General features: G+C 42.0%; 1 protein-coding gene and 1 long non-coding RNA gene across 2 annotated transcripts in view; both read right to left on the bottom strand.

Annotated features, from left to right (window-relative positions):
• LOC141242781 (uncharacterized) overlaps positions 1-13,706 on the bottom strand; it is a 58,472-nt gene extending 44,766 nt beyond the window's left edge. Inside the window, exons 1-4 of the mRNA XM_073668865.1 lie at positions 13,701-13,706; positions 13,377-13,496; positions 13,090-13,180; positions 9,847-10,728 (exon numbers count right to left, since the gene is read on the bottom strand). Coding sequence (XP_073524966.1) covers positions 9,847-10,728; positions 13,090-13,180; positions 13,377-13,496; positions 13,701-13,706 — 1,099 coding nt within the window. The remainder of the gene's footprint in view (positions 1-9,846; positions 10,729-13,089; positions 13,181-13,376; positions 13,497-13,700) is intronic.
• A 56-nt stretch (positions 13,707-13,762) lies between these two features.
• On the bottom strand, positions 13,763-21,557 carry LOC141242779 (uncharacterized). Its single transcript, XR_012307148.1, has 3 exons — positions 21,493-21,557; positions 13,999-14,138; positions 13,763-13,869 (listed from the first exon to the last, which is right to left on the bottom strand). It is a non-coding gene; the product is annotated as an uncharacterized lncRNA (long non-coding RNA).
• Between the last annotated feature and the right edge of the window lie 202 nt (positions 21,558-21,759).

Raw genomic sequence — 21,759 nt, forward strand, 5'->3', positions numbered from 1 at the left:
AAAACGCTACGTGAGCACATACCCTCACAAACTAAAAGACGCTTTTTTTTGCAAAATCTAGTTTTTGCATCGCCATATTTTGAGAGCTATAATTTTTCCATATTTCGGCCGACAGAGTCATGTGATGGCTTGTTTTTTGCGGGACGAGCTGACATTTTTATTGGTACCATTTTTGGGTACGTGATATTTTTTGATCGCTTTCTATTCCGTTTTTTTGGGAGGTAAAATTAACAAAAACCAACAATTCAGGATTTCTTTTTTGAGTTTTTTTTTATGCCGTTCTGCATGTGGTAAAAGTGATAAGGCAGCATTATTCTTTGGGTCCGTACGTTTACAGTGATACTACACTTACTGTATATTTTTTTATGTTTTGGCGCTTTTACACAATAAAACTATTTTATAGAAAAAAATTTTTTTTGCATCGCTTTATTCTGAGAGCTATAACTTTTTTATTTTTCAGCTGATGGAGCTGTATGGCGGCCTTTTTTTGGGGAACAAGATGACGTTTTCAGCGGTACCATTTTTATTTCCATTTTGCTTTTTGATCGCATTTTTTTCCACTTTTTGTTTGGCCGTTATTACGGTGTGCACAGAAGGAGTTAATTAGTGTGACAATTTTATAGATCGGGTTGTTTCGGACGCGGCGATACCAAATATGTGTACTTTTTTTGTTTTTACATAAATATACGGATTTATTGGTTTAATATTTTATTTATTTATTTTTATTTATTTTGTGATTTATTTTTAACAGTTTGAAAACATTTTTTGACTCTGTTTTTTTTACATTTTTACTTAGTCCCTGTATGGGACATTAATTTTTATTTTTCTAATCACTGATCTCATGCAATGCAATAGACATGTATTGCATTGCATGAGATCTTTGCTGACTGTTTCACAGTCAGTGTCTCCTGCTAGAGTTCAGCTGCAGGCTGAGCCTAGCAGGACACCATATATGGCAGATCCGGAGGTGGTCATGTGACCTCCGGCTGCCATAACAACGGCAGGTCCTGGAAGACATCAGGGGGCCGTCGGAGAGGTAAGTTGACGACTCCCTCTCCGCTCACTATCTTCTATATGCCGCGATCGCTAAAAATCGCGGCATATACAGTACAGACCAAAAGTTTGGACACACCTTCTCATTTAAAGATTTTTCTGTATTTTTATGACTATGAAAATTGTAAATTCACACTGAAGGCATCAAAACTATGAATTAACACATGTGGAATTATATACTTAACAAAAAAGTGTGAAACAACTGAAAATATGTCTTATATTCTAGGTTCTTCAAAGTAGCCACCTTTTGCTTTGATGACTGCTTTGCACACACTTGGCATTCTCTTGATGAGCTTCAAGAGGTAGTCACCGGAAATGGTCTTCCAACAATCTTGAAGGAGTTCCCAGAGATGCTTAGCACTTGTTGGCCCTTTTGCCTTCACTCTGCGGTCCAGCTCACCCCAAACCATCTCAATTGGGTTCAGGTCTGGTGACTGTGGAGGCCAGGTCATCTGGCGTAGCCCCCCATCACTCTCCCTCTTGGTCAAATAGCCCTTACACAACCTGGAGGTGTGTTTGGGTCATTGTCCTGTTGAAAAATAAATGATGGTCCAACTAAACGCAAACCGGATGGAATAGCATGCCGCTGCAAGATGCTGTGGTAGCCATGCTGGTTCAGTATACCTTCAATTTTGCATAAATCCCCAACAGTGTCACCAGCAAAGCACCCCCAACACCACCACACCTCCTCCTCCATGCTTCACAGTGGGAACCAGGCATGTAGAGTCCATCCGTTCACCTTTTCTGCGTCACACAAAGACATGGTGGTTGGAACCAAAGATCTCAAATTTGGACTCATCAGACCAAAGCACAGATTTTCACTGGTCTAATGTCCATTCCTTGTGTTCTTTAGCCCAAACAAGTCTCTTCTGCTTGTTGCCTGTCCTTAGCAGTGGTTTCCTAGCAGCTATTTTACCATGAAGGCCTGCTGCACAAAGTCTCCTCTTAACAGTTGTTGTAGAGATGTGTCTGCTGCTAGAACTCTGTGTGGCATTGACCTGGTCTCCAATCTGAGCTGCTGTTAACCTGCTATTTCTGAGGCTAGTGACTTGGATAAACTTATCCTCAGAAGCAGAGGTGACTCTTGGTCTTCCTTTCCTGGGGCGGTCCTCATGTGAGCCAGTTTCTTTGTAGTGCTTGATGATTTTTGCAACTGCACTTGGGGATACTTTCAAAGTTTGCCCAATTTTTCGCACTGACTGACCTTCATTTCTTAAAGTAATGATGGCCACTCGTTTTTATTTACTTAGAATTTGTATTATGGGAAGAAAAAAGCAGCTAAGTCTATTCAGTAGGACTATCAGCTGTGTATCCACCAGACTTCTGCACAACACAACTGATGGTCCCAACCTCATTTATAAGGCAAGAAATCCCACTTATAAAACCTGACAGTGCACACCTGTGAAGTGAAAACCATTTCCGGTGACTACCTCTTGAAGCTCATCAAGAGAATGCCAAGAGTGTGCAAAGCAGTCATCAAAGCAAAAGGTGGCTACTTTGAAGAACCTAGAATATAAGACATATTTTCAGTTGTTTCACACTTTTTTGTTAAGTATATAATTCCACATGTGTTAATTCATAGTTTTGATGCCTTCAGTGTGAATGTACAATTTTCAAAGTCATGAAAATACAGAAAAATCTTTAAATGAGAAGGTGTGTCCAAACTTTTGGTCTGTACTGTAGAAGATAGCAAAGGGTTAATTAACACCATTGGGACCTGATCCAATCAGGTCCCAAAGATGTCCCCTGTCAGAGCTGTCGCTCTGAACCGCAACCGCAGCACTTGCAGGACCCTGGGGGTCCTGAGGGCTGCGGGACCGCCGACCGTGGGGCCCATTATTCTGTATACTGGTTGGTCCACAACTTTGTCCAAGTTTTTCATTTTGGCCCTCTGCATTTTAAAACCAGTATGGGTAGATGTACATGGAAATGGCAATAATGGAAAGCTGCTAATTGGACTTTGCTACAAGCTTCCTAATATACAGTGGTGGCCAAAAGTATTGGCACCCCTGCAATTCTGTCAGATAATACTCAGTTTCTTCCTGAAAATGATTGAAATCACAAATTCTTTGGTATTATTATCTTCATTTAATTTGTCTTCAATGAAAAAACACAAAAAGAATTGTCCTAAAGCCAAATTGGATATAATTCCACACCAAACCTAAAAAAGGGGGTGGACAAAAGTATTGGCACTGTTTGAAAAATCATGTGATGCTTCTCTAATTCGTGTAATTAACAGCACCTGTAACTTACCTGTGGCACCTAACAGGTGTTGGCAATAACTAAATCACACTTGCAGCCAGTTAACATGGATTAAAGTTGACTCAACGTCTGTCCTGTGTCCTTGTGTGTACCACATTGAGCATGGAGAAAAGAAAGAAGACCAAAGAACTGTCTGAGGACTTGAGAAACCAAATTGTGAGGAAGCATGAGCAATCTCAACGCTACAAGTCCATCTCCAAAGACCTGAATGTTCCTGTGTCTTCCAAGCGCAGTGTCATCAAGAAGTTTAAAGCCCATGGCACTGTGGCTAACCTCCCTAGATCCAATATAAGTTTCTCAATTGGTGCATATTAAAGATAATATATATACTGCTCAATGGCTAGCACCTAATGGTAGGAATATAGGTTAAGTCGTTCGACATAACTTGAAGAAATAAATACGACCATATCAACCCAAAATAATAATAAAATTTAACTTTTATTCATAAATAGTATAAAAAGTTACTTCATAATCAATATAGGGCACCGTACAAGAATACAGGAAAACACATATCATGTATGATGACAATCTCACTGAAGAGATGATCCAGTCCACAAGTAATTGGGTACGAGGTACCACAGCAAAAAAGCATATATATAGTCCTTCATATAACAGACCAATAAAGAATTTCTTTTAGATACATGTGATCTACTTAAGAAAGTTGATGGATTGTATTTGGACCCAGAAATGATTCTTGTGACGGGTGATGTGGAATCACTTTATACTAATATCAAGCATGTGGATGGTCTAAGAGCTTGCGCTTTTTTCCTCAATACCTCTAATCTACCGAGAGATATTGTCGACTTGGTGATGTGCCTCTTGGAATTTTCCCTTACCCACAACTTTTTCACTTTTAAGGGGTCCTTCTACCTACAGCTCCAGGGTACTGCAATGGGTGCATCTTTTGCGCCGGCCTATGCTAATTTGTTCCTGGGGCTGTGGGAGAGGGGCCTCTCCCTGCCGGATCGGCGGGCGTCAATGGATCGCGTCCCTTTTTGGACGCGCTACATTGACGATATCCTGCTGATCTGGCAGGGTTCGGTTGAGGACTTGCAAACATTTGTGCAACTCCTCAACACTAATGAGATGAATATCTATATTACTTTCAATTGGGATATTGACACAGTGAACTTTCTTGATGTTACCCTTACAAGGGATCATAATAATTTGATACAAACAAACATCTATAGAAAGGATACCTCCAAGAATATGTTGCTCCACGCATCGTCCTCCCATCCCCCGTGGATGGTTCGATCTGTACCCACTGGGCAATTTCTGGGTCTCCGCAGACTTTGTTCCAGTGATGAAGATCTTGTTAGACAGTCCAAGGACATGAAGAAGAGATTCTATGAGAGGGGCTACAGTAAACGGGTGGTTAAAAGAGCGTACCATCGCGCTAAATATTCAAATAGGTACGATTTGCTTTATTTGCAAAGAAATCCTAAGATCAATGACAAACCTAGATTTATAACAAACTACCATGGACAATTCGGACGGATGAGGAAATGCTTGACTCAAGCTTGGCCCATCCTCCTGATAGATCCGGTATTGTCAAAAATCCTTCCTGATCGCTCACCCATTACTGTACGCCGCTCCAAGAATCTCCGTGACTATCTTGTACATAGTCACTACCAAACTGTGTCTGGCATGTCTACAATTTTTGGTGCATCGGGTCCTGAATGTGGTAGTTTTCCGTGCGGTCGATGAGTCGCTTGCCCCAATATGGATAGAACCAATATTTTCTCCAATGCAGCTGGCACGAAAACCTATGAAATAAGGAGCCGCATTACATGTATCTCACGCTTTGTTATTTATTATGCTACTTGCCCCTGTGGGCTTATTTATGTTGGCCTAACAACGCGCCAACTCAAAGTGAGAATAAGAGAACATGTATTGGAGATATTGGCGGCGATCGACTGCGCGGATCCCTCCACACTCAGGACTATACCTAAACATTTTAAACTCCATCATGACTGCGATAGCTCCCTCCTGAGGGTTCGTGGGATAGATGCGTTAAGAGTTGGTATTCGTGGAGGTAAACTGAGCCAACGCTTGGCTCAGCTCGAATCTAGATGGATTTGGCGATTAAATACTGTACATCCCAATGGACTGAATGAGAATCTCAGCTTCGCTCCCTTTCTTTAATCTCTCCCCTGTCACATATTTTGTTGTGGTTTTTATGATTTTAACATTTTTTTATTATTATTTTTAGTATTCTTCATCATCCGTTTGCAGTTTACTTCCTCTGGCGTGTTGTCTCTTCATTATGGCTGATATCATATGGATGAATATGTGAATAAGAATATACTAAATAATCTATTTCATCCGGGAACGACTACTGCAGTGTATATATATTGTGGATCTTCCTTTCGCGTTTGAAGATCCTTATATGTTAATTGGTTTAAATGGAAGTTATATCTGGGAAGTTCGCTACCCCTACATTAGATATTGTCCCCCTTGATTTAATCATGGTGATATATAGGATGTTATCTTTTGATATTCCACCTACTATATATTAATGCTAGGACAATATGATTTTTCCACATTCCTCTCTCTATATATATATGGGATTGAACATGATCTGTATAGGCATTTTGTCATATTGTTATATATACTACTTGATGTGATGATATATTGTATGCAGATTGCCATATTGTTAATTCATTTGGTTGGGATACTGTCTCTATTATACGATCTACCTATATATCTATGTGGTGGTAGTGGAAGTATATATGTCATTTAATTGAGCTTATACCTCTTGCTATGGTTCCCGACTATGGGAGGTTTAAGGACCTTACGCGCGAGCGTCGCCGCTTTCTGAGTACCCCGTGCCGCCTGGCGTCTCTATGCAAGGACCTGTATCGCTTGGGTAGATGTGACCATCACGTGATCCCTTGCATGACGCCCGCGCCACCGGTTGCTTGGTAGCGGGGACGCTGCGCGCATTACTGCGGGTCCACCCCCTTCACTCGATTGGCCAACACAACATTTAAATATACACGCCCCTAGAGGAAGTTGACACCCCCTGAAGAAGGCAAACGCCGAAACGTGCGTTGGGGTGGACGAGCGGTCCACGTGAGGGTGCCCTGACATCACAGCTTGTGGCCCAGGTAATTCTCCCCTACATAACGCAGCACTTGTTTTTTACTCACCTATCTTTATACTCGCTTGGTATACACCCTGTCAACATAACTCTATTAACTGAACCATTCTAGCTGTTATACCTCGATTATAATGGTGCTATAGTGGCTATTACTAGTGTCCCTTATGTGGCGTTTGATATGATGAAGGTATATCTTAGCCTAGGTATATGGCACCCTGACAGTATAGGTTATGAACTGTGGTCATTTGATAATCCTCTTTATTGGTCTGTTATATGAAGGACTATATATATGCTTTTTTGCTGTGGTGCCTCGGAGCCTATTACATATGGACTGGATCGTCCCTTCAATGAGATGGTCTTCATACATGATATGTGTTTTTATGTATTCTTGTACTGTGCCCTATATTGATTATGAAGTAACTTTTTATACTATTTATGAATAAAAGTTAAATTTTATTATTATTTTGGGTTGATATGGTCGTATTTCTTTCTTCAAGTATTTAACCTCCCTAGATGTGGATGGAAAAGAAAAATTGACGAGAGATTTCAACGCAAGATTGTGCGGATGGTGGATAAAGAACCTCGACTAACATCCAAACAAGTTCAAGCTGCCCTGCAGTCCGAGGGTACAACAGTGTCAACCCGTACTATCCGTCGGCGTCTGAATGAAAAGGGAGACTGTATGGTAGGATACCCAGGAAGACCCCACTTCTTACCCCGAGACATAAGAAAGCCAGGCTGGAGTTTGCCAAAACTTACCTGAGAAAGCCTAAAACGTTTTGGAAGAATGTTCTATGGTCAGATGAGACAAAAGTCGAGCTTTTTGGGAAAAAGCATCAACATAGAGTGTAAAGGAAAAAAAAGAGGCATTCAAAGAAAAGAACACGGTCCCTACAGTCAAACATGGCGGAGGTTCCCTGATGTTTTGGGGTTGCTTTGCTGCCTCTGGCACTGGACTGCTTGACCATGTGCATGGCATTATGAAGTCTGAAGACTACCAACAAATTTTGCAGCATAATGTAGGGGCCAGTGTGAGAAAGCTGGGTCTCCCTCAGAGGTCATGGGTCTTCTAGCAGGACAATGACCCAAAACACACTTCCAAAAGCACTATAAAATGGTTTGAGAGAAAGCACTGGAGACTTCTAAGGTGGCCAGCAATGAGTCCAGACCTGAATCCCATAGAACACCTGTGGAGAGATCTCAAAATGGCAGTTTGGAGAAGGCACCCTTCAAATATCAGGGACCTGGAGCAGTTTGCCAAAGAAGAATGGTCTACAATTCCAGCAGAGCATTGTAAGAAACTCATTGATGGTTACCGGAAGCGGTTGTTCGCAGTTATTTTAGCTAAAGGTTGTGCAACCAAGTATTAGGCTGAGGGTGCCAATACTTTTGTCCGGCCCATTTTTGGAGTTTTGTGTGAAATGATCAATGATTTCATTTTTGCTTCATTCTCTTTTGTGTTTTTTCCTTGCAAGCAAATTAAATGAAGATAATAAGACCAAAGAATGTGATTGCAATCATTTTCAGGAAGAAACTGAGTATTATCTGACAGAATTGCAGGGGTGCCAATACTTTTGGCCACCACTGTAGCTGAACATGAAAAGGATGATATGCTGCAACAAATTAAAAAGGCAACAAAAACAAGTCATGGTGAAAAGTGTTGGATCCCTTGAAATTGTTCCAGAAAATGAAGTAATTCTCCCAGAAAATTATTGCAATTACATGTTTTGTTATACACGCTTATTTCCTTTGTGTGTATTGGAACAACACAAGAAAACACAGAAAAAAAAGGCAACTTGAACATAATTTCACACAAAACCACATAAAATAGGTCGGACAAAATTGTTGACACCTTGCCAAAATTGTGGGTAAACAACTTTGTTTCAATCATGTGAAGCTTGTTCAAACACAATTGTCGCAAATAGTAGGTGTGGGCAATATGAAAATCACAACTAAAACCAGATAAAAAAGGGAGAAGTTGATTCAATCTTCGCATGAGTCTGAGGACTTGAAAACCAAAATTGTTGAAAAATATCAATAATTTCAAGGCTATAAGTCCATCTTTAGAGATCCGGATGTTCCTCTGTCCAAGGTGCGCAACATAATCAATAAATTTACAACACATACAGTCAAATATGGTGGCCCTTCAAAGATGTTTTGGGTTGTTTTGCTGCCTCTGGCACTAGGTACCTTAACTGTGTGCAAGGCATCATGAAATCTGAAGATTAGCAAAGGATTTTGGGGCACAATGTAGTGCCTAGTGTCAGAAAGCTGGGTTTGCGTCCTAGGTCATGGGTCTTTCAGCATGACAATGACCCCAAACATATTTCAAGAAGCACCCAGAAAATGGATGGAAACAAAGTTCTGGACAGTTCTGACCAGCAATGAATCCGTATCTAAATCCCATTGAACACCTGTGGAGAGATCTTAAAATTGCTGTATGGAGAAAAATATTAAAATTTGCAAGTCCTCAGTGGTTGATACCATCTTTTCAGTTAGCCATTAGTCAGTAAGCTTTCGAGACTACTCAGGTCCTTCATCAGATATAGTATAACACAAAAATCTGAAGAGTCACATATTTATGCACAACAGGGCACAGGAATAATGCAATAGATAAGACAAGTGAAGTGAAGCAGAACTATCAGTATGGGAAAGGGATAAGCAGTTGTGGCCGTAAATATGTGTGGACACAAGTAGGTCTATTCTTTCTTTTCTTTTTTTGTGTGGCGATAAGAATTCATCCTTGTTTTTAGTTTTTGCCCTGTCTCCCCTACATACAGACCCCCAGTTGGACATTTGGAACATATAATTAAGTTCATTGTGATGCAGCTGAAAGTACCTGGGATCTTGTGGTCCTGATGTGAGTTGGGAATCTTTATCTTGTCCGTGGTCATTATAAATGGACAGGTTTTACATATACAGTTGGTGAGGATGAATTTTGTAAGTTTCACCACAAAGGTGAAACTATCCTCCCGGTCAGTTTGCTTTCCCTCCCAGTACCTTTTCATTCAAACAATGTTAGGTTTCTGGGAGATTATACTTGTTCCTTTTATTTTTGGTTCTCCTTAGCTTGCCTTCTTTGCCCTATATTAATGAGTTTTTGTTTCTCATTCAGGGTCTTCGTATTTTACTTCATACTTTCCTTTCCCCTTGTTGACAGTGTGTTGCAGCCTCCCCTCTGGTTCCTCAGGAGGTATGACAAACTCCTCAACGACTTATTAGGGAGTTAGGTCTGTGGTGGCGTTTCTAGTTGTGCAGCTAGGGTCTTTCTTGTCTGTACAGAGACTAGTTGGGCGTAGCTGCGGCATTCTTCCCTGTGTGGGTTCTCTGGTGGTTATCAAAATGCGCTTTCTGTACAAAACATTTCCCACAATCTGAACATGAAAAAGCCTTTGCCCCCGTGTGGGTTCTCTGGTGCTTAAGAAAACTAGATTTCTGGTTAAAACATTTTCCACATTCTGAACATGGAAAAGGCTTCTCCCCTGTGTGAGTTTTCTGATGTTTGATAAGATTTGATTTCACAGTAAAATATTTCCCACATTCTGAACATGAAAATGGCTTCTCTCCTTTGTGAGTTCTCTGATGGTTGATAAGAGTTGATTTCTCTGTAAAACATTTTCCACATTCTGAACATGGAAAAGGCTTCTCCCCTGTGTGAGTTCTCTGATGTTGGAAAAGATTTGATTTCTTTGCAAAACATTTCCCAGATTCTGCACATGAAAATGGCTTCTCCACTGTGTGAGTTCTCTGATGTATATTAAGATATGATTTTTGGTTAAAACATTTTCTACATTCTGAACATGGAAAAGGCTTCTCCCCTGTGTGAGTTCTCTGATGTTTGATAAGAGTTGATTTCCCTGTAAAACATTTCCCACATTCTGAACAGGAAAATGGCTTCTCTCCTGTGTGAGTTATCTGGTGCCTAACAAGACTTGATTTCTGATTAAAACATCTCCCACACTTGGAGCAAGAAAATCTTTTCTCTGCTGTGTGAATTTTTTGATTTTTAAGAAAAGACTTTTTGAGAGGAAAACTATTTCCATATCCTGAATGTGAAAATGGCTTCTTTGCATTAGGAGCAGTTTGTTTTTTAATGCTTATTTTGTGACTTTGATTTTTCTTAGTAGTCGGTAATGAATGAGAAGACAGGACCTGTTTCATAGGATCAGATGATTGAGGTCTGCTGTGAAGGGATGATGGTATATCTGGAGTAATGTCATTCATTTCAATTGTATCCTGTGAGATCTCAAAATTATCTGATTTGAAAATTGAAGGTGTCAGCTGTCCCTCTGATCTCCTGGTACGGACATCTGCCAAGAAGAAAACCAATTATTATTTTTTAATAAAAAATCCTTGAATTTTATATATTTGAACATTTCTACTTAAACTGACTGTAAAAAAGGCAAGTTATATTAAACAATTCACTTATTCACCAGGACAATGACCATCTAATAGAAAATCTCATAGGATGAACCAGTGGAGCGTGGTGTTCAACTGTTTGTTCATTCTGCCTCCCAAATATGGAGTAAAAGGTGCAGGCTCTGTCCAGCCACTAAGATTAGGGAGCCTGGGACCAGTAGTACCATCCAGGGTGTCAGTATGGGTGTGCGTGCTGTCCAGCTGGAGTAATCTGCTCCCTGCTTCAGCCATTTGGAGAGCACCGCACCCTACTAAAGCTGGAAGCATATTGCCGGAAGCTGCCAGATACAGCCTTGTTCTCCTCTGGTTCAGTCATCTGTGCTCAGCTCCCGGCTTGTGTATTTGTTTCCTGTTGTGGCCCCGGCCCGTTTACTGACTACTCTTGTGTCTTCTGATTTTGTACTTTCTCTACTCTCCTGGCTCTGACCCGGCTACCTGACTGTTCTTCTTCCCATCTCACTCCACAGAATAGCAGGTAACACCGTGGCCCAAGCCTAGGGGTCTCTGTGTAAGTCCAGATCCATGTAGAGGGGTTAAACGGCGATGAGCAAAGTAATTTGTGAAATCTGTAAAAAAGGTAGATAGTGACAAGCCTGTTCGTGGTAACCATCTTTTGAGCTTCCAGGTGACCAAGACCAGCTCCCCCAATACATTGTGTCTGCAAACTATTCCAGCAAAATCTGCATTCCTAATAGCTTAATGGCGCTTCTTCCCTTCTTAACCTGCCATGTGCCCAGATAGTAGTGTACAACCGTATATAGGGGATTGTCAGATTCAAGAGAAATTGGAAAATAATTTGTAAGGTCCATTTGTTTTCTATTATCCTTTGTGAAGAATTCCAAAGTTATCACCACATAAAGTGACACACGTCAGATTTGAAAAATGGGTCTGATTAGAAACATAATACTGGCTGCAGGAAGAGGTTAAATCAGAGGATTACTGAAGTCAAAAACTGTGACTACAGACAATAAAACATCTACTGAAATGATCAAACTGAACAGTCTTCATCAGGGAAAAATGAGTAACTACAATCTAAACTATCGTAAGGGACAATATTTTCTGTCAGATGAGTGTCAAGAAGAAATATTAGACATTTAAAGTGAACTTTTATATAATACTGCAGAGCTGAGGCGTCTTAAATTTAGATCTCGGGCATTTGGAAGAGATAATGGAGATCTTTTTGAAAGACGACCAGGGAGTTATAGAGTCACATAAGTGAGGCCGGCCGATCCCACCACAATGAAACTATCATACAGAATGAACTTGTAAAAAAAAGAAAGAATATAAAAACATGTAACATCCCCAACAACAATGTACGTATGAAGGGAGAAATCCAACACTAACCTGGAGTTACACTCATTTATGGTGGACTATTGGAGCTACTATGAGTCCTGACCAGGAGAGTAGAGAAAGTATTAGCGCCCCCATTTCAGGAGAGATTGTGCAGTAATCTGAATTCCTTAGGATCGAAAACATAATGGAATTTATGACGTGGAGTGAATCCATGAAACCAGGGCTCGAGCCATGACAACACATCTCCTGCAGGCGTGAATAAATGTATATTACAGCCATCAGCCACGCACAGCTTAGAGATATATCATGGCACAGGTGTGATGTTTTCTGTGTAGTTTATCACAATCCTGTTTGAAGTTAGTTGGTTTTAAAAGAAATTGAAAAGTCAGGATAAAGGGAAACTCTGCTGTTATTGTACAGAAATTCACACTTGGCCTCACTGCACATTTAATGTCGATAATAAAAGTGATCTTTGGTCAGAAAGACTGGACCTGGTCTTGTAGGGACCATATGGGCACATTCAGCAGCACAGAAGGGAGAGAAGGTAGATTCATCCAATAAGATATCAGGGATCTAGGAAGCTAACAGCATCATTACCCTCCGCTTTCTCTTACAGGCCCATCATAATATTTTTCTTCAAGTGATTTTCTAACTTGTCAGCACATTCTACATACGCTGTCATTTGTCTTTATAGTTTGCAGATCTGAGCAGGTAACGGTCAGCATCTCCTAATCCCAGGGGGTTGGTGGATCCTCCAGGTTGTAAGGTCTATAGAAAAGGGCTTTCACAATTACACAAAGAAATTTGAATATTTTCAGACGGAGGAGAATGTTGTGGTCTAGCGGCAAAATGGTGATCACACGATTGTGATATGGCCGGACTACACAACCGATAAAGCAGCCACAGATGGGGACTGAGAAGAATCTGTGACTTCTCTGCATTTAGTGGTTACTACTCACCTGGGTGGTCATATGTAGGAATCTCCTCTTTACACCGCTCATCACCCCTCACATATGTCTCTGTAGTATTAATATGGGTCAGATCTTCACCCTGAAACAAATATTGTAAAAGTCACAGACAGATGGAGAAGTCCCATCTATGATCAGCTCTAATCCTGTCATCTCCACCGTTCTCATTACACAAGTATAAAACATAATAATGGTGGATAAAACAGAACTGAAGACATGACCTTTACAGCCGTCCACACATCATAGGGGAAATCTCATGACACCTTCTCTCCATCTACCTGATGATCCTGAGGAACATTGGGATCTTCTTCTTTACAGTCCTGTGGAAGAAGAGGACGGGGACATCTCTCTGGTGTTGTCCTCTTACTGGATAGATCTGGAGGAAACACATACAGGGACTGAATTCATTCTTTACATACAGATTATTATAGGATGTGTGCATTTAGTCCTGTCTATTACCTGGTGATGTGAGGGGCTGGGGAACCTCCATCATGACGTCCTTGTACAGATCTTTGTGTCCTTCTAAATACTACCACTCCTCCATGGAGAAATAGACAGCGACATCCTGACACCTTATAGGAACCTGACACATACAATGATACCGTCATCCCGCCAATCCCTTCATACCATTACTGTATAATGTCCCAGCATTCCCAGCAGTGTCACCTCTCCAGTCAGCAGCTCAATCATCTTGTAGGCGAGTTCTAGGATCTTCTGGTCATTGATGTCCTCATGTATCAGGGGGTGAGGTGGAGGCCTCGTGATTAATCTCTGGTTATGGAGAGACACATTAATAAATCTCACTACAGACATTTCCAGAGTCCTCACCTCTCCAGTTCTGTCCATCTGTTATTCCCATAGATAAGAATGATGTAATGTGACGTCATCAGAATCTCTCACCTCTCCAGTAAGCCGGAAAAGGATCTCTAGGGTGAGGTGTAATATCCTCTCCACCATCTTGTCCATCATTTTCCTGGATAAATCAGGAAAATGTTCTTATATAGACGACTTTCACTGAGAGGATCCGGTATTTTAGAGATCTGAATGAGAAAAAGATAAGCTGATGGATAAGACCATTTTTCTGCAAACGATGATGCGGAATCTAAACTGTACCATGAGTACCCTTCATCCCTTAATCTGGTGTTCAGGTCTATTGCCTGTATATTAAAATCTGTGACATTCTAGCAGTACCTTCTCAACCGTAAAATTTGGCCCTTGGGTTTTCCTCTTTTTATGGGGATGGGGGTGGGGGTGGTGGTTATCCCACTTCAATAGTTTATTAGTGCTTGAAGGTTTATGGTAGATGAGTGTCCCTATGGTCCCATTACAATCCTTCTTGATCAGTACATACAGGAAAGGCAACTGGTAATAATTGGTGTTGGTCTGCTCCTTTAAACAAAATGTACTTTTCAGGTTATCCCCCAGTACCCTCACTTTTCATCCCTTCTTTTGAGGTCCACACAGTCAGACTCTACCGGCCCTTCTCCCTGCCAGTGGCGGTTGTGTATCGCCCTCCGGCCCCCTCCCGTCAGTTTGTGGATCACTTTGCCACTTAACTTCCAAACTTTCTATCCTATGACATCCCCACCCCCATCATGGGAGACTTTAACATCCCAATTAGCGATTCCCTCTCCCTATCTGCCGCTCATCTTTTATCGCTAACTTCCTCCTTCGGCCTTTCACAGCTTACTAATTCTCCTACACATAAAGATGGAAATACTCTTTGACCTGATCTTCGCCCAGCTCTGTTCAATACATGACATTACTAACTCTCCTCTTCCACTCTCTGATCACAACCTTCTCTCATTCTCTGTCAAGAACTGTCACCCTGCTCAAGACACCCCTACTTTCCACACTTATAGAAATATACATGCCATTAACACCCAGAAATTTATGAAAACGTTGCAATGATCATTGGCCCCAATCTCCTCCCTCTCATGCCCTGACTCTGCACTGAAGCATTATAACGAAACATTGCAATACGCCCTGGATGAAGGCACACCTCCTACACAGAGAACAAATCGGCACAGACGGCGACAACCCTGGAACACGCTGCAAGCACATTTTTTCCAGTGGTGCTCCAGGTGTGCCGAACGGCTGTGGACAAAATCTTGTCTGGCCGAAGATTTCCTCCATTATAAATTTATGCTTAAAACCTATAAAGCCGCCCTTCACCTATCCAAACAAACCTACTTTGACAACCTAATCATCTCATGGTCCAATAATCCTAAACACCTGTTTGACACTTTTCACTCTCTCCTTAATCAATAAGCACAGGCCCCAACCACCGACCTCAGCACTGACGATCTCGCCAATTATTTCAAAGAAAAAATTGACCATATCCGACAGGAAATTTTTTTCTCAATCCCCACATGTTATGCATGCTCCTCCCTCCCACATTGTATCTTGCTCATTTTCTGACTTCGAAACAGTAACGGAAGAAGAAGTGACAAGGCTCCTTGCTTCCTCTCGCTCTACCACCTGCACCAGTGACCCTATTCCTTCACATCTCCTTCAGTCCCTTTCTCCAGCTGCCACCACTCACCTAACTAGTTTTCAAAATTTTAATTTTTATGCCCTTAAATCAGAGAGATATGTTACACAAAATAGTTAATAAATAAAATTTCCCACATGTCTACTTTACATCAGCGCAATTTTGGAACCAAAATTTTTTTCTAGTAAGGAGCTATAAGGGTTAAAAGTTGACCAGCGATTTCTCATTTTTACAACAAAATTTACAAAACCATTTTTTTTAGGGACCACATCACATTTGAAGTGACTTTGAAGGGCTTTTATGACAGAAAATACCCAAGAGTGACACCATTCTAAAAACTGCACCCCTCAAGGTGCTCAAAACCACATTCAAGAAGTTTAAAAACCCTTCAGGTTCTTCACAGGAATTTTTGGAATGTGGAAGAAAAAAATTAACATTTAACTTTTTTCACAAAAATGTTACTTTAGACCCAAATTTTTTTGTTTTCGCAGGGGTAACAGAAAAAAATGGACCCCAAAATTTGTGGTGAAATTTCCTCTGAGCACGCAGATACCCCATAAGTGAGGAAAAAACACTGTTTGAGCGCACAGCAGGGCTCGGAAGGGAAGGAGCGCCATTTGACTTTTTGAATGTAAAATTTGCTTGAATAATTAGCGGACGCCATGTTACGTTTGGAGAGCTCCTGATGTGCCTAAACAGTGGAAACCCCCCACAAGTGAACCCATTTTGGAAACTATACCCCTTAGGGAACCTATCTAGATGTGTGGTGAGCAACTTGAACACCCAGGTGCTTCACAGAAGTTTATAACATTGAACCGTAAAAATAAAATGTTCACATTTTTTCAGCAAAAATGTTTTTCAGCTCCCAATTTTGCATTTTCATAAGGGTAACAGGAGAAATTGCACTATGCAATTTGTTGTGCAATTTCTCCTGAGTAAGCCGATACTCCATATGTGCGGGAAAACCACTGTTTGGGCGCGTGGCAGGGTTCAGAAGGGAAGGAGCGCTATTTGACTTTTTGAATGTAAAATTTGCTTGAATAATTAGCAGACATCATATTGTGTTTGGAGAGCCCCTGATGTGCCTAAACAGTGGAAACCCCCCACAAGTGACACCATTTTGGAAACTAGACCCCTCAGGGAACTTATCTAGATGTGTGGTGAGCATCCTGAACCCCAAAGTGTTTTACAGAAGTTTATAACATGGAGCCGTGAAAATAAAAAAATCTAACTTTTACCACAAAAATTATGTTTTAGCCCCAATTTTTTTATTTTCACAAGGGTAAGAGGGGAAAATGGACCCCAAAAACTGTTGTGCAATTTTTCCTGAGTAAGCCAATACCCCATATGTGGGGAAAATACAGTGTTTGGGCGCACGGCAGAGTTCAGAAGGGAAGGAGCACTGTGTGACTTTTTGAATGCAAAATTGTCTGGAATCGAGAGCGGATGCCATGTTGCGTTTGGAGAGCCCCTGATGTGCCTAAGTAGTGGAAACCCCCCACAAGTGACCCCATTTTGGAAACTACACCCCTCAAGGATTTTATCAAGGGGTATAGTGAACATTTTGAACCCAGAGGTACGACACAGAATTTGATAACATTAGGTCATCATATTAATAAGTTGTCATTAGTCTTGAGTGCAAGTGCTCGCTATTTGAGTTTGCATCGGGTGCTCAGATATGCACCATGTATCGCGGGTGCTCGAGTGACATGCTCGTGTCCCCGCCCCGCATGCTTCACGGTTATTAGACACCAAAAAAAAAACATGCGGGGATCGCTGGTGCATGGCAATCCCCGCAAGGTTTTTTTGGTTGTATAACAGCTGCAAAACATTTGGGACGGAGACTCGAGCATGTCACTCGAGCACCCGCTATGCTTGGTGCATACCCGAGCACCCGATGCAAACTCAAGTAGCGAGCACTTGCGTTCAACATTAGTCACCATATCGTCATTTTTTTTTTCTACTTCTGAAAAAATCCCAGCCCCAACCCTAACCCTAACCTTAGCCCAACCCTAACTCTAGCCTAACCCTAGCCCAACACCAACCCTAGCCCAACCCCAACCCTAACCTTAGCACAACCCTAACCCTAAAGTTTATTTTTTACACCGTTCCTCGTGCGGTATAAGTGATTAGACGACTTTATTATTCGGGTCGGTGCAATTACAGTGATGCCAGATTCATAACGGGTTTTTATGATTGACAGCTGTCACACACTTAAAAGACACATTTTTTTGCAGACTAGTTTTTACATCGCCATATTTTGAGAGCTATAATTTTTCCATATTTCGGCCGACAGTCATTTACATTCGTCTTTTTGATCGCGTTTTATTCCATTTTTTGTTTGGCGGTATGATGATAAAGCATGGTTTTATGTTTCTTTTTTTTGCTTTTTTTTTTCTCGTGTTCACTAAAAGGGTTAACTAGCAGGACAGTTTTATAGGTCAGGTCGTTCCGGACGCGGCGATACCAAATATGTGTACTTTTATTGGTTTATTTTTTTTTTCATAAGATTATTTTTTTATGGGTACAATATATATATATATATATATATATATATTTTTAATTTATTTTTTTCTGACATTTTTATTACTTTTACACATTGTCCCACTATGGGACTTTCACTTTTTGCAGCCTAATCGGCTGCATGGCATAGAGAGCAGCAGCTCCCTATGCCATGCAGTCTGTCAGCGCTGCACAGGGAGAAGTTACTTTGGTCGTGCACTGTGCATGACCAAAGCAACTTCCTGCCTCCTGGTGTCCCAGATGTTGTCATGATGACGTCGGGTCACCATGGCAACATCCAGGACCGGACTCCGATGCCGCTGGACGCCGGCAGACAAGGTAAGTATCGAGCTTACCTCCTCTTGCCACCGGAATGCTGCGATTGATTTCGATCGCATTTCGGAGGTTAATGTGCCGGGAGCGGTGCGGGGCTGCTCCCTGCACATAGCACTGGGTGTCAGCTGTAACAATCAGCTGACACCCGGTGGCGATCTCGCCCGCACCGCTTGTGTGTGGGCGAAATCGCCAGGGTGTATTAATACGCATCAGGCCCAGGGCACAGATACGTACTAATATGCCCTGGGTCATAAAGGGGTTAAACACGCCAGCATACATCCATTACTTAAATAAACATCCCTCGACCAGAACTGTGCTGCTAACTACAGACCTATTTCCAATCTTCCCTTTATCTCTAAACTCCTGGAATGACTGGTCCACTGCTGTCTAATCTGCTATCTCTCAGATAACTCCCTTCTTGACCCTTTACAATCTGGTTTCCGCTCTTTACATTCTACTGAAACTGCACTCACTAAAATGTCTAATGATCTACTAACAGCCAAATCTAATGGTCACTACTCCCTGCTGATTCTCCTGGATCTCTCTGCAGCATTCGACACTGTGGATCTACCTCTCTGCCTGCTCCTTCACTGTGTCTTTTGCTGGCTCCTCTTCCTCTCCCCTTCCCCTTATTGTCGTGGTTCCTCAATGATCAGTCCTAGACGCCCTTCTTTTCTCCTTATATACCACTCCTATTGGACAAACAATCAGCAGATTCGGTTTTTAGTACCATCTCTATGCTGATGACACCCAATTATACACCTCTTCTCCGGACATCACCCCTGCATTATTACAAAATACCAGTGATTGTCTTTCCGCTGTCTCTAACACTATGTCCTCCCTCTATCTAAAATTGAATCTGTCAAAAACTGAACTACTCGTATTTCCTCCCTCCACTAACCTACCTATGCCCAATATTGCCATCTCCGTTTGTGGCTCCATCATTACTCGCCAGCAAAATGCCCGCTGTCTTGGGGTCATACTTGATTCAGATCTTTCCTTCACTCCTCACATCAAATCGCTCGCTCGTGTCATCTACACCTCCAAAACATCTCTAGAATCAGAAATTTTCTTACCTTTGACTCTGTAAAAACTCTTACTGTAGCTCTTATTCATTCTCGTCTGGACTATTGCAACTCTTTACTTATCGGTCTCCCTCTTTCTAAACATTCCCCTCTCCAATCCGTCCTGAACGCAGCAGTCAGGGTCATATTCCTCACCAACCGATACAACAATGCCTCTTCCCTGTGCCAGTCATTGCACTGATTGCCCATCCAATACAGAGTTCAATATAAACTTATTGCTCTTACCCACAAAGCTCTTGACGATTCTGCACCGCCCTACATCACCTCCCTCGTGTCAGTCTATCACCCTACCCGTGCCCTCCGTTCTGCTAATGACTTAAAACTAAAATCCTCCATAATCTGAACCTCTCACTCCCGTCTCCAAGTTTTCTCGCATGCTGCACCAATTCTTTGGAATGCATTACCCAGGACAATTTGATTAATTCCCAATACTCACAGTTTTAAGCGTGCCGTAAAAACCCATTTCTTTAGATTGGCCTATCACCTCAACACACTTATCTAACTGTCCCAGTTTGGCCCATATTAAAATTTTCTTAAAAAATACTGGCACATACTGGCTGGCGACCAGTTCATGTGGTGTTATGTACTTACCCTATTTAGTATATTAAGGCTGTATTATACAATATATGTACATTTTACCTTTTGTGTCTCCCCTATTTCCTTACAGACTGTAAGCTTGCGAGCAGGGCCCTCACTCCTTTTAATTTCTGAGTTATGCTTATTCTGTAAGGTCTGTATTGTCTGTATAAGTCCCCCCTAAAATTGTAAAGTGCTGTGGAATATGTTGTCGCTATAAAAATAAAAATTATTATTATAATAAATTCAGATGTAAATCTCAGGCCCACTCTATTGATGTTGAGTTCCCCGACAAATTCAAAAGATTGTTCACTCGTCCCTGACCAGGTGATAAAAATGTCATCAAGATATTTGTACCATACCCCAATATATGGATGCCATCACTTATCATCATCCCTGAATATTGTGGATTCCTCCCACCAGTCCAGGGATAAGTTAGCATATGAGGGGGCACAGAGGCTACCCATCGCAGTACCCCTGAGCTGGTGGAAGTACTTCCTGTCAAAAACAAAGGAGTTATGAGTAAGAGTGAATTTTAGAAGATCCTCCATGAAGTCATTATGTCTGCTACACTCTATTGATCTCGATTTCAAGAAACATCTTACTCCTCTGATACCATCCTCATGCGGTATATTACTGTACAAAGCCTCGATATCTAGTAAGGCCTGCTCCCCTACATGCCTGTATACATGCTCGAGGGTCTATATGTAGGGGAGCAGGCAAAGGGAAAACCAACTCCAGAGGGATTATTCCAACTGTAAAACCTCAGGTGGTACTATGGGAACATTATACTGTGTGGGGGGCATCATACACACTGCATAAGGGGCATAATGGGGGCATTACACTGTGTGGGGGGCATCATACATACTGCATAAGGGACATAACGGGGACATTACACTGTGTGGGGGCATCATACATCCTGCATAAGGGGCATTACACTGTGTGGGGGCATCATACATCCTGCATAAGGGGCATAATGGGGGCATTACACTGTGTGGGGGCATCATACAAACTGCATAACGGGCATAATGGGGGCATTATACTGTGTGGGGGCATCATACATCCTGTATAAGGGGCATAATGGGGGCATTACACTGTGTGGGGGCATCATACATCCTGCATAAGGGGCATAATGGGGGCATTACACTGTGTGGGGGCATCAACATCCTGCATAAGGGGCATAATGGGGGCATTACACTGTGGGGCAGTAAAGGGGTCCTGTACTATGAGAACAATACCTTTCCTCCCTTCCTGTCTCCATAGTTGGGTCGTATGTATCTATTACAGGAAACAGAACAAAGACCTTATGATTCTTATAAAGGGGCAACACAAGACCCCAAAAGAGTCTCGGTGCTGAAGGGGTTAATACCCCCTGCGCCCAGTAATGGGGTCTCCACATACCTCCACCTGCAGAGCCGCCACCACATATATGGCTGCTCTGTGCGCACAGGAGCTGTGATGAGGTCACAGGAGGGGAGGAGTCAGGGGTCACATGATCAGGGGCCTCAGTGGATGCAGGACTCTGCTGTGCTGGTTGTCATGGTGCTGGATGAGCTGAAGTTTATGTGTGGGGTCAGGAGGGGTTTACAGTGTGGATGTAGCAGAGCCGCGTGTGTACGAGGTGTACGGAGCAGAGCCGCGTGTGTACGAGGTGTACGGAGCAGAGCC

Source organism: Phyllobates terribilis, unplaced genomic scaffold (genome assembly GCF_046119375.1).
Source record: "Phyllobates terribilis strain yellow unplaced genomic scaffold, ASM4611937v1 Scaffold_1059__1_contigs__length_443036, whole genome shotgun sequence".
Lineage (NCBI taxonomy): Eukaryota > Metazoa > Chordata > Amphibia > Anura > Dendrobatidae > Phyllobates > Phyllobates terribilis.